The 18,379-nt window shown below is 35.4% G+C and overlaps 1 protein-coding gene across 1 annotated transcript in view; it reads right to left on the bottom strand.

Moving 5' to 3' along the window:
* The window catches only part of CPS1 (carbamoyl-phosphate synthase 1), a 120,944-nt gene extending 104,175 nt beyond the window's left edge, over positions 1–16,769 (bottom strand). The window contains exon 1 of the mRNA XM_041737624.1: positions 16,496–16,769. Within this exon, the coding sequence (XP_041593558.1) occupies positions 16,496–16,621 (126 nt within the window). The 5' untranslated portion in view covers positions 16,622–16,769. The remainder of the gene's footprint in view (positions 1–16,495) is intronic.
* Positions 16,770–18,379: the final 1,610 nt, after the last annotated feature.

Here is an 18,379-nt window from a genome sequence, read left to right as displayed (position 1 = left end):
TGAATTTAAAAATAAGCAAATACTTGTTTCGAGTTGCCTTTCCATTATTCTTAACTAAGAATGCCTTTCTATAACATTTCTAATCTAGTCTCATAATGTGAAGATATTATGTTGGGAAAGAGATATGAGTGGCATTGAGGGAGACAAGGGTGAAGAAGGGAAAGATCAGTGGATGGTTAAACCAGCATATGCATATTGAGTCTGCTACATATAAGTGTAAAAATGTATGCAGATCTCAGACAAATATCATGATAATACAAAACAAAAGATCATTTATAACTATTTACTAGGCATTTCACATGAAAGAGGCTGACAGTGCTTGAATCACTTAACAAACTGTTTCATTCCCTATTTCACTTTGCAAATATAGTCAAAGAATGAGAAAGCTCTCCTTACCCAGTAAATTCTAAAATATAGAGGAATGGGAAGAAAATTCTGTTTTATTCTATTTAATTTTAGGATAATTTATGGAAATGAATCTTGAAGAAAAATTATTTTACATTTCTTATACTATTCTCAGGTATTAAAAATATGAATTTGCCATTGCAGATTCAAGTGAAAGGTCTAAAGTAAGATGAATTCAAAGGGATAAAAAGTTATTTTGCACCCTGAAAGCTCAGTCACCAAAATGAGTTGAGTAAACATGTATATATCCACCTTACTCAAACAGAAATTAGAGTCTAATTGGCTGCTGCCCATGTCTTTGTCAATCATTGCAGAGCAATAGAAGGAAGCATGCAATACATTCTAAAGTGGATCAACTCTGACCCCTGCTTGGTGGAATTGTGGAGGATTTTAGTTTCTCACTAGACATGGAGAACAACTATTCTCCAAAATGTGAATACACATATGAGCATTATTTGCAGATGGATACTTTGGATTTTTCCTTTGTTTTTCTCTTGTTGTTGTTAACTTGGGATAACAGTCTCAATTCTTTTTCACATGTCCTTACAGTTCATTTTACTTTTTCCCTTCTGGGTCTTTAGCTAATATTCCAATAACTTTTCTTAGTAAAACTTTCATGAAAATTAAATTGCATGTGTGACAGGATCCACTTAGCGCCTTAATTTTAATTGAGTACTCATTTTCATTATAGTGTAATTCTTCATCACTAATTAAATGCATATGAAATTATAAGAATATTCTTCAAATCTCAAAATCATAGCCAATAAAAAACTTAACTTTTAATCCACTATCTAATTTTAGATTTAAATGCCTCAAAGTCAAAGGACTAGTTAAATGTTGTTATTATTAGCTTTTATTCATAGTTACTCCACCAATTTGCAACAAAATGCTTAGAAAACAACCCAAACATGCATGGCCCACTAAAGGTAACCATGAAAGGAACCTTAGCAACAGAACAAGAAATGTCTATCTGGGAATCTCATTTCAATGAGATCAATCACATGGTGTTTGGCAAATGCTTAGGTCACAGATTTTAAAAGATAAAATAACTATGCATTGTAAATATATATTGACATGTAGGATAAGAACAAATATAATTTTCCATGTAACCAGGTGAGGAATTATTTTAAGTAAAGAGAAGGTAGATTTATGGAGGAAAAAAAGCAGATGCTTTAAGGGAAAAAAAAATCATAGACTATGGTCAATTACTTCTACCCGGGCCCCATCCATACCAATCCATATACAGCCCTATTTATTAGGGATCATTTAAAATTGTACTCTGTGGGGATCCCTGGGTGGCTCAGCGGTTTTGCACCTGCCTTTGGCCCAGGGCGCGATCCTGGAGAGCCGGGATCGAATCCCACATCGGGCTCCCGGTGCATGGAGCCTGCTTCTCCCTCTGCCTGTGTCTCTGCCTCTCTCTCTCTCTCTCTCTGTGACTATCATAAATAAATAAATTTTTTTAAAAAAAAAAGATGTTTGTTTAAAATAAAAGTTACTCCTTTAAAAAAATAAAAAATATTAAAAAATAAAATTGTACTCTGTGGATGGTAAGGAGAGGTAATATAAACGCAGTTGGTTTGGAGAGAGCAATGCTGACCGTCCCTCCCACCTTTCTCTCTCTCTCCCTATTCCCTTGCTGGTAAAATACGGATTTCATTGCTTTTTTCATTTGTTTTCTTTTTTGCTTAGTTTTGGTTTTGGATGTATAAATGTGATTAATTGCTGTATATGAAAGGTCAGCTCTACAGATGCCTTTGAAGACTTTGTCAGAAAAAATAAGCCTTGAAGAGCTATAATAACTCGGATATGCCCAAGTTCTCACCCTCATCCCTGCCATCTCTTCTTTCTACCTACCCAAATCCTACCACTTGTTAGAAATCCAAGTTTGATTATCTTTGTGCATTAACCAAGCAAGCAGAAGACTTATCCCTTCCAAAGTTAAGGCTAAACAAAAATTGACACTTGTTATTTACTGCCCCGTATCCAAGCATGTAGCTAATTTCTCCAACAAGACTATAGACAACACCAGACAACATCAAGGACAGAGAGCCTGCCTGTCTGTCCCACACAGGATCACCAGCACATAACAAAATGTCTGGCACATAGTGAGTGACTGGAGAAACCATTTTGTACCTCTCTGAATTCATACCTTGGACCATGAAGTTAACTTTCAGAGACTTTGGAAATGGTCTTTTAACCCCTGGTCCACAAGGAAGAAGTAAGAGGAATTATTGGTGGCTTTGGAAAATGGAACTGGGCAGGACTGGCTCAGCCTTTCTTAATCTCTTTCCAAAGAAACCTATTCTAAGTTGTACATCAAGGAGGGACAGCTGCAGTTGTATTCACCTGACTAAGGGAATAGAAGTTCCAAGAAGCCTATTTGGTTACATATCTAGGCCCTGCTTTCTAAGCAGCATTAACAGTAATAAAGCTGCTACTTAGACTGCTATCTGTTTGAATACTGTGTCTTATTTCTGTATTGATTCTACATAGAGAAATTGAAGAGAATGTATCATTAATTATCACCCTAAAATCTTACTAGTAGTATAAGATACTGATTTGTTGAATGGATGAATGAAAATGAATGAATGAATGAATGAATGAATGAATGAGTACTTGAATGAATGGCTATCAGGTGGCAAATTTGAATGACTGGCTATCAGGTGGCAAAGGTGCTACATAATTCTATTTTTTGTTTCTCTGGAACATAAATGGCTTAAAGAATGCATTCTTGCTTTGCTCCAGTCATATTTTAACTATTTCTTTTAGGTGCTGCTCACAAAGGTAAAAAGCAATGGACAATGTACAGCTGTCTTTAATAACATGTGATTTATTTCCTGGGAGACTAGTTAAGTGAATTAAGAACACCTGCTTTCACAGTATTTTTCTTCCATATTCTACCAACTAGAGATGTAAGTGGGTACAGCAATTCCTTTTTATAAAGCCATTACATCATAATTAAGCTTTATTCACACTTTAGTAAAATTACTTTAATAAGATAATCTACTAACTGTTTAGCAGAGTACTGCTAAATGATTAATGAATTTGGTAAGACAGAAAAAATGAAAGTATATACTATCTTCCACATCCCTCTTTTCCATTATTTCCTTTAACATTGAAAATTAGAAACTTTAATACTGAAAATAACAAACATTTATTTTTTCATTTTATACTTGATGTAAGTTTTTACCATATTGTGATCCTTACTTCCTTTGTCTTATTTTTAGTTGAACTTCTTTTATAAAATATGGATTTCTAGTTTAATATTTTTCTCATTGTCATTGGTTTTACAAATCTTTCAGATCCAAAGATAGTAAGTCTAACAGTAAGATGTTGGAGTTCCAGTGTCTCTCTTTTTGGCATCTTTTCCTAACATCCCCTGGGAGAACAACTTTCAAATCACATCTGGTTCCACAGGCTAGATAATAAAGTTATTTAAATAATTACTACTGTAATTAAAAATAATTCCACTGTTCATTGGAATGCAAAATGATGCAGCCATTATGGGAAACAGTATGGAGATCATTCAAAAAAAGTAAAACTGGACTACCATATAATCCAGCAATCCTACATTTGGATATTTACGCAAGGAATTGATCGGGATCTCAACGAGATGTTAGAACTTCATCTTCACTGAACACTATTCACAGTAATCAAGATATGGAAACAACCTAACTATCCATCAATAGATGGGTATATAAAGAAAATGTAGGATATACATACAGCGGAATATTACTTAGCTTTAAAAAAGGAAGGAAATTCCATTATATATGGCAACATGGGTGGACCTTGAGGACAGTATGCTAAGTGAAATAAGCCAGTCACAGAAGGACAAATATTGCATGATTCCACTTATAAAAGATATTTGAAATAGTCAAACTCATAGAATCAGAAAGAAGAAATGTGGTTGCCAGGGGCTAAGGGAAGGGGTAAAGGGAGTTACTAACCAACAGACATAAAGTCTCAAATGTTTAAGATGAATAAGTTCTAGTGTTCTGCTGTACAACATTATCCCTAAAAATTTACAGTTAAAAATTTGTTAAGAGGATGGGTCTCATGTTCTCTTACTTTTACTATACTCTTACTATGCTCTTATTATACTATATATTCTTACTATAATAAATCCTCTTACTATAATAAATACTATTTTATTTTTACTCTTACTGTAATACTCTTACTATACTATACTATAGTACTCTTATAATAATAAAGTAAAATAAAACTGTTCCACCGCATCATAGTATCTACTAATTCATAATGACTATTAGTAGCTCATAGGTAGTAATCTATTTACGTCTAGAATTAATTCCACATTACATTGGATTTTGTCACTACCCAAGAGAAAATCTCCATCATCATTTATTATTACCTCCCAATTGTTCCCCGTCTCCAATCTCTCCCTGCTTCTACCTATCCTATGCAGTGCAGTTAAAAGCTATCTTTCTTAAACACTTACCGCATAATACTAATCTTCAAATTCCCCAATTAACATTCCGAGTTCCATCATCTGGCCCATTTTCTTAGACCCCCCACCTTTCTAGACTTTTGTGCTTCCTTTTCCTGTCTACAACCTGGTTATCCTTCCTAGTCCTGCTCCTGATATTTCTTCAAAGATCCCCCAAGGCAGAATTAACAACTGATTTTCCTGTGATCTCATTGCATTTGTGTATACTGTTTGTATGTTACCTTTTGATTTAATTGAAATGACTCTTCTACTTTGCTAGTTCATGACTTCTGAGACAGAAAACCCAATGCCTAATTCGATTTTATATTCTCACAGAAATAGCCCACTGTTGCTCACACAGTAAGGCAGTCACTATATACTTGGTGAATGCACAGAAATATGGGTCATTATGTCATGTTAAGATGTTGTTCACATGCTGATATCATGGTTTTTAAAAACAATTCTCTAATGCCCACTGGCTACTGGGTTTTGTTGGCTTGTTTATTTTTACTTGTGAGCAAATACAGATGTCCCACATAGGTATAGTTCATGCTAAAAGATGGAAGATGAAAGTAAAGAGTGAGTTGGGACTGGATGTCAACCTTGTGTCATAAGCACCCCTAGGTTTCTACACTGACTAGGTTCATACAACTAATGTCTTCAGAAGAGCCTAGAAGATGATTTCTAATCTCTATCCTTTGGGCTTCCTAATAGGTTGCTTCCATTATCAGTACTAATTATTATCTTAACATCGACTTAAATCCAATCCTCCATCACTGGGGAAAAGGAATAAACTAGATGTAGCATACATTGCCCAATTATTCTCCTTTCTTTCTTTACTTTTCTTAAAGACATATTTATTTATTTTAGAGAAAGAGAAGTGGGGGAGGGGTATATGGAAAAGAAAAGGGAGAGAATCTCCAGTAGACTGTCCCCTGAGCGGGGTGCCTGACACAGGGTTCAATGTTACCACCCTGAGATCACGACCTGAGCTGAAACCAAGAGTTGGAGGCTTAACCGACTGAGCTACCCAGGTGCCCCTCTTCCCTTACTTTTCATCTAAAACGCTTGCCAAATTTTGCTATATGTCAGGGTCAATTCCATTTATTTTAATTCACTAACAGTCTCATAATATTACACTTCTATACCAAATCCTCAAATAGTTTACAACGAATAACCTATTTTTATTCCCCTCTGAAAAAAAAAAAACTGAGGCTGCCATATTTTTATTGATATTTTTGCTGAGATTTACATTTAGTGCTGGTATATATTTAACACATTAAATATTTTAACTAATTTTGAGAATAGTAACTAAAGATGACAAATATACTTCAATTTTTCTCTACTTGGCGTCCATATGTTAAAGCACCTCCTACTTTGTTTCCATTTTAATTCTGAAATAATCATTATGTTTGAAAAAAAATAAAACATAACATGTCTTAAGCATGCCTTATAGAAGTAGATTGACCCGTCACAGTCCTGTTTCCACCTTTTGGTATTGCTTTAATGAGACTCTGTTAAGGCATAAACCAGATGGCATATATAGTTATCTGTGCTTATTAAGGTCTATACGCAGTTGCACAGATAAATGTGTATATAGGTTTGAGTGATGAACGTCTACTCTTCTGAGAAAGGTATCTTATTTCAAATAAAATTATTAATTTATGTTGGAAAAATAAGATTTGGGAGCACTTTGGCCTCCCTGGGAACTTCACCCTGATCCCCTCCTTGAGGCCTCATTAATACCAATTAACATGACATGTTAGGCCCTGTTTTAAAGCTATTGATGGATTTTCTCTTCTAATCCTCATAAAAAACAATGAGGTAGGTAATGTTAAGATCTCCATTTTAAAGAAAAGCTAAGGTTTGGAGGAGTCGAGATCATTTCACTAGTAAATGAAAAGCAGTGACTTCTGACTGTCATCAGTATGGTTTACAATCCACAACCCTCTATTATTCTATCATTTCCCTCTGCTTGGAGCCAAGTAGAAAATTTCATTTTAAGATTATGTATTGCCTCTTTTTCTTTTTATAAGCCTACTTCTATTCCTTCCTTTTTTTAAAAATAGGGATAAAAAGCAGCACAATTACAAACTCACTTGAATTTATTAATAAGAGCTTTCTTTCAAAACTGCCATGGATAAACTGCAACATGCCCAGGTCAACCAAGAATCACCTAGCTTAAATCTATAAATTGTCAAAGTGAAATGCCAAGCCATTAGTTATATCCTGTAATCTTAGGAGAACCAGAAGGCTTTGAGAACTTTTCATACTGATTCCAAGCCCTTGAGAAGAGTAGCTGAAGCTTTCAAGACTATTAGGACCGTACATGCTATAAACCTGGAGATGCCCCTCTGGGTCCCCTTCATGAAGGACTCACTGTCCTGCTGCAAGGGGGGAGGCCTGGGGATAGTCACCAGTCATCAGTTCCTTCAGGGTCTACTTTAGCTCCAGAGAGCTGTCCTGCCATGAGCCCATGGAGGCCCAGCATGGAGAGCCTCATGCCCACACTGGCTACTGAACCAGGCAGGGAGATGAAAGCTCAGGTCCAACATAGGATACTCTGATGGAGTATCTGGAGCTCTCTGTCAGGTTGACCTATGCTTCACCAAGCCTGCACTACAGTTTACTTCTTCTCTGCCCGACTCTGTTTCCTCAAACTTCCCTCCACTAGAGTTGACCCCTAATAAACATCTGGCTCCCTAAACACCATTTCAGTATCTGCTTCTGGAGAACCTAACTCATGATAGATACTTAAGTCAAACAAGTCAATAAGAATTCAAAGGCTTTTTGGAGAATCTCAGGAAATAAAGTTTTGCTAATTATGGGAGTTCTAACCCAGAAACTACTAGATGCATATGGAACATGGCAGGACACCCGAAGGATTTCTTTTCTTCATGTATCCTTCAAACATTAAAAATTAGCCCAAACTTTGAGTGAATTTGACATCGTGCCTAAAGGTCAGTCAAAGTCCTTAGTCCAAAGCTCATGGTACCTCCAAGTTGCTCAATGTCTAGGGGTAGACATTCACTTTTAGGGGCCACTAAGCACAGGTTCAGTATGCAACTGCCTAAAATAAAATTCATACACATACACACATACATACACTTCCCTATACCTTCTAAAGGTCTCTTGATTGACCTTGAACCAATGTTTAAATTGTGTCTGCAATTAATAACATTATCTCCATTGTCATTGTCCATAACATTATACATTGTCACAATTGTATTTTTCTCCCATCCATGTAATTATGTTTACAAAAAATGCAAACAAACCCCTGCACCTCATGCCCACCCTGCCAAATAAGGCCAACAGTTTGTAGCCAATGTGGGTAGCAAGAAAAAGGCATCAAAACTAGTTCACGCTTATAGCTTGATTTCTCTTAGCCTGGAGCATACAGATACTGTGGATCTGGAAGCCAATTAGATTACAAAAAAAGTAATCAGAAACTGTGTGTTCTTGTGACTTTATATGATTTTGAGGGCTAAAGACTGAAATTAGCAGTTCCTATGTCCTAGTACTACTAAACATTACTTTTGTCTGCAAATTTAGAAGAGGAACACCCATAAGATAGTAGATTTTCCCACACATAATATTTAAGTAGGCTAAAGTGGAATTTTCCTATATATATGTAAATACTCCATTTTAACCTTTTATTTTTCAATTGTATTTTTTTCTAAGTTAAACTAAATCACATAAATTTCTACATGATCTGTATCCTTATGCTACTTTTTAAATGGAATTTTTAATAAACTGCACAATCAAAAAAAAATTTTTTAAATAAATAAATAAATAAACTGCATAATCTTTGGGTGCTGTCCATTCTAATATTTATAGAACGGAGATTCTTTCACAAAGTATAGGTAATTTCTGACAAAAACACATTTTTTTTTTTGTGAGGGAGCTTGCATATACGTAGAAATTCCAACAAATCCTCTATTTATTGGTTTGTCTGCCAAGGAGGTTGATATTGTTGTTTTACCATATCATAAATTTTTTTAATGATCTCAAAAATGTGATGCTATAAGCAAATCTGCCATTTCCCCTAAACATCTCATCTCTGTAGGGCTTCTGATTTTTTTCCCCAAAATTAAAATTCATTGTAAACCTACATTTATGAGTCTATTTTCATTTCCTGGTAAGATGACTGATTAGCTTTAGGCGACCACAAATAAATGACCAAAATTTTATACCTAATACTCTCAGTTTGAAATTAGGTTTAAAAGGGTAGATGATTCAAAGAACTTTCCAGGATAAGAACAATGCAGCAACTATTAATAGGAGTCACACAGCTAAATTCTCCTTCAAAAAGCTTTGAAAATGTGTCCCCGGTGCTATGCTCAACTGATTTAGAGGGCTTAGGCTTAGGAAGTAACAGTCAAAATTCAAGAATAATTTATAATTTAACCTATGAAAGTTTTAAAAGAGCCCAGTGTTCATTACTGTTTTTAGGCTTTTCCTTTGCATTCAGTATTATGTTATTAAAAGTCATCCACTCATTCCTTAATCATTCCACATCCCAGTATCACTCTGGGCTAACTTCGAAAATATTGGTCCTTTGAAGCAGTTTTCTTTGGATCCATTAGTTTGAGACAGTGGAAAGAAGTCAAAATAAGACTTTTCTAGCAGTCTAAAATTGCTATCAGTAAACACCTATCACATTAGATTTCTGCATATGTGAAGCTTACAGGACTATATGAGAAAGAAACAAATTGAAAATTGAAAGACAGCACGTTTTGTTTTAACACATGACAATATTTTGGTTGAAGTGGAAGAAATATGTCAACTACAAATAGCACTGCCCTAAAATATCCTATTTAGAGAATTGTTTATTAAATCAAGAACCCTTACTAATTCTTTGATTTAAACAATCTGTTCTCAAAATGCAAACAAAAAGGGAGAAAAAAGGTAATAAAAATATAAATAATCTATTTTATGTGGGGATAAAGTGTGGTATGTAAGTGGACTCTTGAGTAAGCAAAAACATTACAGCAGGAGAAGTGATTTAGAGCATTCTGAAACCAGGTTAAACATCAATGATGGCTTCAAGTATATAAGCACAGTAAGCAAAATGCCAAATTAAAAAATCCTAAGTGGTGTTTGGGCCTAATTAAAAGTCTAACCAGATTTGCTACGGGCATATTTCACTTGGTGTACCAAAACAGGCATCCATGTGTCTTTGTGTTAACTCTAGCACTTACACATCCATGAAATGGGGATAACTACATTGTTTCTTCCCCTGAGTGTGAGAATTTATCAGTAAGATGTTCTGGATGTAAAGCCCCAAACAAATTTATCAATAAGCTTCATAAAATATTTGAATATAAAACATTATAGTTGCAATAATCCCCTTGAGCTAGTAGTAGAAATGAAAATGATTTACTCTGGGAATCTGACTGTACTGCTGTTAAATCATTTGTCTACATAAATTATTTGTATATCAGAAAAAGTTGAAACCCCATGAGTTTATTTCCATTTTCACCAAGGCCTAAAGCCATATAACATCTTTGATTTCTGGCTTACCTGATGTTTCTTAGCTATTAGTTTACATCAATACTCATCCTTCCAAGAAATAAAATAAATCTGAACCAAGCTTTAGAAAGGAAGGAGCTTAAAGCCAGCATTTGTTTCAGTTATTATTGCACAGATAATATGGTAAAAATTAAAATATTAAGGCATTCTTTATTGGTAAATTAACCTTATTTTTCACGCTTGGAAACGTACTATCAAAATATGGATACTTAAAATTCAGAATTAAGGCACAATTTCTATGTGGCATTTTTAATGAGATCCTCTGTAGTTATAATGCCTAACACTTACAATTAAAAGTAGTGTAACAGCAGTAATCAATTAAGCCTTACAACATCCTAACTTAATATTAAGCTCTCTCTGCCTTTGGTTAAACATAAGCCATGCCATTGTTGAGGGGGAAAATCACAAGGTTAATTTACTTGAATACTTCTCTGTTCTGGACATTTGTAAACAAATGAGTCAGATCCATAAGTAATTTTTATTCTAGTTATGTTTCTCATTATGAATAAAATGTAGCATTTAGAAAAATTCCATTACAAAATAAATTCACAGAGGGTAGGTTTATTAACAAGTACCTTAATGAGCGTCTCCTATGTGGGAAAATTATTCTGAGAGGGATCTCCAATATTGTAAGCTAATTTTTATTTTATGGTAATAAATTAATATGGTTTTATTTAGTTCTACATCATAGATGAAACTTCTTTAGTAAAATTCTTAGTGATGCATTGACCCGATTGATTCATCTGTTAGAACTTCACGTTAGCCAGTAATCTCCCTGTGAAATATAAAAGACTGGCATATGGCATTTAGTAAGTTGACAACACAAGAAAAAGGAATAGAGGAGCCTTGAAAATATATTTATGAATTGAATTCATTTAGATCAGATGAAAAAAATCAAGTGGAAACTATTTGGTCACTAAGACTGAAGAGTCCAAAACACCAAGTCTGATGCTGGCTCGCGCAGCTTCCTTCACACCTCAGTCACCATGCATACCCTAGAAAATACTAGTCACATCAAGCATGTTTGGTCTTGCATAGCAAACTGCTGAAGCCTCTTTTTTTTTTTTTTTTTTTTTTTTTTACTGCTGAAGCCTTGAAGTGGGCTCTGGCATGACCATTGCTAAGAAATATTGAAAACTCTCTATTATATCCCCAGGCTTTGGTACAAGTCAGAAATGTGAAAAAGGTTTAATGAAGATGTGATGGCAAAGGAATGTTCTCCATTTCCACAAGAGTAGAACCTAAATTCACTTCCACACAATCAGTAATTCTGCTAAGCATGGTCAGGTGGACTCAAATCTCCATCAGCTAGAGAAGGAAGTAGAGGGCCAAGACTTGTCCCATTTCTATAGGCACTTCCTCTACCAGATTTCTTAGTTTCCTACATAGGATTGGAACTCAGATGAAGTGAGTGAGGTACGTTTTGGGCAACATGGATGGAGGCACACCATGGCCCTGCTTTACTGATGCACCTTTAGTGGCTCACTCGCCCTATGCTTATCTAGGTTCTGTTTGACTATCGTTTTTTTCAACAGTTTTTGGCAAGAAGCTCAAAATGACAAGGCACTCTTAATGACCAACAATGAGCCTATACTTTAGAAAGAATGGGGGGGGGATATAAAAAGTAGAGTACATAAACAAAAATGTTCAAAAAGGAGGCTACTTCCTAATTAAAGAAATGTCATCCATCCAAAATATACAAAGTTGTTAATCATCCAGACCAATTTTTCAACCACTCATTTGGGATTGAATTTTATTTTATTTTTATTTTTTAAAAACTGTATTTATTTATTCATGAGAGACACAGAAAGAGAGGCAGAGACACAGGCAGAGGGAGGAGAAGCAGTCTCCATGCAAGGACTGAATTTTAATCTTTTTTTTTTTTCAAAAATCTATAATATCATGGATGAAATCCAACCCTAAAAACATATCTATGTGTATTAAAGGTTTAATACAATAGCTATTTTTGAAAGTGTATGATAACCCTATCCCTACCCCCACCTCTAATACATACAAAGAAACTCCAATATAATAATGAACTCTATTTCCTGTGAATGTCTTTAAAGCTAGTACAATATAACTAAATGATTCTAATTGTATGAGTTTTTGTAGATGCCAATTTCTAGTCAAATGACAATAGCTCCTCAAGATTGAGCTAAATAGGTAGTTTCATGTTGGAAACAGAATATAAAAATCTTACAAAATGAAAACCATTCAAAGGGAATAATGACTCCTAGGGCTCAATTGTATCTGAAGTACCAGAGATAAGGACACTTGGACTGTTAGATTCTTGGCTTAATTGTAACACAGGTCACCATTTTGAAAAACAAGTGGATTACCGTGAGAAGCAGTACCTACTGAACCCTTTTATATTCATAAGGAACTTAACCTTTTCAATTTAATACCTTTGATTTCCAAATTCATTTGCAAGTAAAAATACAACTATTTCATCTTGGTGACTTCCCAGAACTTGTGATTCAGAATTTTTAAATTTATAAGTTTCTTGAAATCAGACACTATCCACTTACTACTCATTTATTTCCATTTATTATTCTTCCTGTATACTCCCAAGATAAAAGCATTAAAAAAGATATTAGGATATACATCCTGACTTTTGGAATTGAATTCAAAATAGTAGAGATCATTTGCTTCAGAGTTCTTGAGTTTAATTTGCTATAAGCAATATCTTCCTAGGTGTGTGTTTAATATTAAGGCAAAGGTGAAAAAAATCATCATTATATATATTTGAGAATTTTCATCAGATGTTTTGTCATTATAATAATTATAGTTCATGAAAAACATGAAGAAATTCTGATCTTTTCACTAAGTCTTTCTACTAAAATGTATTGGACAGAATTTTTTTTTAAGTATCCAGGCTTGGGGGCTCTGGGTGGCTCAGTTAAATGTCTCTTGGTTTCTACCCAGGTCATGATTTTGAAGTCGTGAGATAGAGAACCACATCAGGCTCTGCACTGAGCATGGAGTCGACTTTCGATTCTCTCTCTCCCCAACTGCCCCACCCCGCACTCCAACCCCCACCCGCTTGCACTCACTGTCCTTTTCTTTCTCTCTCTCTCCTAAAATAAATAAATAAAATCTTAAGTATCCAGGGTTTGCTTTTACAGTATTCTATAGATTTTTTTTTTATTTTATTTATTTATTTATTTGAGAGACAGCATGAGCAGGGAAGGGGCAGAGAAGGACAGGAAGAAGGACAGATTCGTGCTGAGCTGGGGAGCCCAGGACCCTGAGATCATAACCTGAGTCAAAGTCAGACATTTAACCAACTGAGCCACCCAAGCGCCCCAGTATTTTGTAGATTTTTAAGCACTGATTATATGTGATAATCACACAGCCCTTTGAGTAAGCCAAGAATTGTTTCTATGCTGCAGATGACAAAACCTAGTTTCAAAGAGAATATGTGACTTAACCAAGTTCAGAAATGCACAAGAAGGGTTAAAATCTGAATCTTTTTATTCCCCATCCAGTATGTTTTCTGCTACACAGCTACGATGGGCTGAATATAATATTGAGCACTGAACATGTTCTATGTTAATAGAAAGAGATCAAGATCTTTAAAACTTCCGTATGATATGGCCGTTGATCGTATTTATCCTTGATATCTAATTCCTTTGACTGTAAATCTAGTACCTTGAAATTCTTTCCTCGTCCCTATAAGAGAAATACAACTGTGTTGATTGGCAAGGTACACCTTGTAAATATTGGCCACAAATAAATACACAAGGGAGGGCCACATAAAAGTCCAAGTGCGTCACTGCTGTCGTCAAACCCACTCTGTCACCAGTGGGAGAAGAAAAGTGACCTCCAAAGCCACTAAAAAGGCAACTAATACATAGGGCAATGCTTATAGGTCTGCCCACAGGGTATCTTCTGCCATCTATTTACTAGCTATAAATAGCGATAATGCCAACTCTCACTGCCTTTCACTGACCATTATGGAACCACATCCTAATAATTTGTATGGCATGTCCATCTAAAAGAATAAAATTGGATATAACTTCTAAGGGAGTTGAGTTTTAAAAATGAAGGCAGGAATAAAAGCAGGTAGAGGACTGTTTCAAAATAAGTGAATAAAACACAAACCCCCTGAGACTGTTATATGGAATTTTAATCCACTATTGAGAAGTTCAAGAACTTCTATTTTTCATGCCTGGCTTTCCTCCAAAACTCTGGCCAGTGATGACTGAGTGTGAGTAATGACTTTTACATCATGAAACGGTGGCTTATTCCTCCTACAAATTTGTCACTCTTAGTTATGAACTTTGACAGACCTTTAAAACACTTATGCCACCGTGAGCTAGAAAAACCACTTTCACTGTAGTCTACCCACATAATTAAATCATTTTTGTTGTGGTTGTAGTCATAGGGAGCACTTATGGTCACGGAAAAGTGGCTTCTAATCTTGGTCACATCTCTGCCATTTTAAGTAGTCACTCGATTTCTGTGTTTCTGGTGTCTGATAGAGGTACACCTATCCCTACCTACCTATTTTTGTAAGAAGAAAAAGATATTCCCAGGGACACAACTTTGTAGTCTTAAAACGCACCTCTAACTGTAAGTGATAGTATTTTCATTACTATCTATTCTCTCTTCAGTAATATATGAGTACCCCTGAGATATTACTAACACTGAACTAAAACCAATATTCACTTTCAGAGTTTGTACCCAGTCAGTGCATCTTCGATGATAGTTTAGAACATATCTCCTTTCTGGCTGTCTTGTTGCAATTTAACTGAACACCCCCCCCCCAAAAAAAGGTTGTTTCTAGATTTCTTACTTTAAAATGGTAGTTTCTGATACTTTCTCCTGAGATCTTGTGTTATTTTTCTTTTCTCTCTCTCTCTCTCTCTCTCACTCTCTTCCTCCCCTCCTCACTCCTCACCTCTGTCTCTTTCTGTCTCCCTCTCTCTTCCTTTCTTTTGATGCATATTCTTTCCCCACCCTGTAACTGGAGGCCACAAAGATCAGGAGGCACAAAGATTAGTCCTACAGATGTCATTCTGGGCTAAAATCATGCTGAATCCTGACTTGAGTAATCTAAGCAATGGAAGCTGTGGAAGTATTTGGAGGATTTTCAGTCAACCCAGTGAGCATACAAAGCATTAGTAGAACACTCAAAACTATTAGAACCAATTTTTACATCAACATATAGAGGTTGTTTGGGTTTTTTTCTACTTCACTTTTTATAGCTCTTACTACTAAAGAAGCAATCTATTTCAAGCTACTGTGATTACTTAAACTTTATATTCACTAAAAATGTTTTTCATTGGCAAAGTTCCCATGGATAATTTCCAACTTCTCTGGTAATAAATGCCTTCATAAATTTATAGGAAGGAACAGAAGTTTCTACTGGAATTTCATAACTCAAGGTGGGAGTGGGGAAGGACACTTAATGTTCTCTTCCCAGACCTGCTCTTCAGTTAGAGATACATTCAGAGGGACAGAATTATCAGCTGTTAATTGCCTGAATGTCTTAATCTACAAAATAAAAATAATAAGTGTGGACCACCAAAGGAAGGGTTGAGAGGGAAAGGGAAAAAAAGCAAAGATGATGTCTACGTCACAGTCAGGAAATACTAGAATTATGTATTTTCTGTCCAAAATTTTTTCCTTAAAAAATGACATTCCCAAGAGAAAACTTTACAATGAGCTAGTAAAGAATAGCTCACAACATTACCTTCTGTGCTGTGGCTTATGAACATGTAAGCAACTTCATGTTTGAACCCTAACTGTGTGCACTAGTGATGGGGCACAGACAGACCCTGATAGCCTTTAAAAGTAACTATTTTTCTTTTTTTTTCTTTTTTCTTTTTTTAGTAACTATTTTTCTAAACAGAACACTTACATTTTATATATTCACAGGAATTGTGACCTTTCTTTACATTGGTTGAAAATTTCCATATTTTTACTCAAAGCAATAGAAAATGAACACTTATTAAACCAGTAGATTCAATATTAAAGCCAATACTAATCAAGTAGCTCTTCAGAACTATGTGCATATCTGTATCTGCTTCCTAAGTGACACCTCTGCTTCATGTTAAACTATACCCCATACAATTTTATCCAAAACAATAAATATGGCAATGTTACCTTGACTGAGAGGAGCCTGATGCCAGCTCTTGAAAATCTCCATTGATGGTGTGCAGTCACATTGGTAAAGCCAAAACCAGTCTTCAGGGCCTTCACCACTTTGCAAGCTGTCAAAATCCTCGTCATTTTGAAGATGTTGATTTGTGACTAAAATTAAATAAAATTATGTGTATTTATGAGAATTGGGTTAGGAGGTTTTTTAAATTAATGTGAAAGAAAGATGGGGGGTGCAGTCCAGTGTTTAAGGCTGACTGCACAGCAATCTTTGAATTTCCATTCATTCTGACATTAAATGTCTTTAGCCACAGCTCCTCCTTCTCTTAACCCCTCCTCCTGAGATAATGTCTGTAGATGTTCCATGGACATGTAATACAAATTGCAACACATCAAACACTGCCTTCTCCTGCTGAGATAATGCTAGTGTTGTAGAAAACCAGCCATCCATCAAAGGAACTGCTTATGCAGCTGAATAGAATGACCTAGACACAGTGGATAACCTTAGGAATCTCACCCTAAAGACTAGTAACTTTCTAATAATGCAAAAGATCAAAGGCTTTTATGTGTGTTTGACATCATGCCTAATTTGCCTCAAAGGAGATTTTGGATTCCCAAAGAAACCTGAGGAATTGCCATTTTCTGCTCAGAAAAAGACGATGCCAACCACAGATAGTAAAAATTACATCAAAATGAACTTTTATCCATAAATATAGATTGTTCTTTTTTAAGTTAATAAAGTAGCATATTACACTATTACTATTGCATTGATTTGTATTCCAAATTTTAAAGCAATCAGTAATATTAAGTAAAACACAACTGGAGCAAAGTAGCCTGTTTGTATCTCTCTCAAGAGTTAATAACGATTTATAAGAAGTGCAGGAAACAATAGCCAGCACTGACTTTCATGTAAGTACTACTGCTAAGTCAAGATTTTTTTTAGTTTTAAAATGTTATACATTTATAAAGTTCTTGAGCATTCGTGCTTCAACCAAGTCAAAATGGATTCGTGGCGCCCTTCAATCCTGTGTGTTTAATCAGGCAGGCAAAAGGTCTCATTGGCTTGTGGCAGCACTCATGGAAGTCGTGTGTCTGTGTAGATTAGAAACACTGGAGCATCATCCTTTGGTAGCCCTGGAAAGGAAGCTGAGAAATGAAAGCTCCTTCCTAAGGCTTCCCATAATAGAAAAGATGGCATAGAATGGCATAGAGATTGTAAACGTCATTTGTATAGAATGAGTGCTGGAACTGGGGGAGTGAGGGTGACTTAGTTTGCTTCTTTAAAAAGAAAAAAGTTTAAGCTCATGCTTCTGTCTTACTTAATGTATTTTGTATAAACATTCTCTGAAGCCAACGTACTTCATGGTTCCTGGTGAAAGTAAGCTGAAAAAAGTATCTCAGTCTAATGTATATAAGTAATTAATAAAATAAGTGATGTTATGGCAGGGTGTCCAAATGCAATGGAAAAATAAAGAAAGACAGAAAGAAAGGAAGAAAGAAAAAAAGGCCCCCTTGCTCATGTCCAGTAAAATTTACATACAGGATTATGTTATCCTGAACTATGTCATCCTGAAGGCTGCATAAGAGTTTACCAAGTAGATGAAAGGGGGAAAACACAAGGGGTGGCATGAGCAACAGCACAGACACATGAACATCATACGGCATATTGGGAGGGGGGAGTCTGAAATAGTCTGATAAAGCCTAGCTGCAGGTATGGGGTGAGGAAGTGAACAGGAACAGAAATATAGAAGACTTTGTGTGCCTTAAAATGGATGACCTATATTCATCAATACTATTCATGGTAGCCGTGGAAGTGTATTGAACAGAGATGACATTTGTGGGAAAGATCACAGAAAATGAATTCGAGGGCATTGAAACTGGTAGAGGTGG

The sequence above is a fragment of the Vulpes lagopus genome, chromosome 22 (assembly GCF_018345385.1).
Source record: "Vulpes lagopus strain Blue_001 chromosome 22, ASM1834538v1, whole genome shotgun sequence".
Lineage (NCBI taxonomy): Eukaryota > Metazoa > Chordata > Mammalia > Carnivora > Canidae > Vulpes > Vulpes lagopus.
This window is presented reverse-complemented; position numbering and strand designations above follow the sequence as displayed.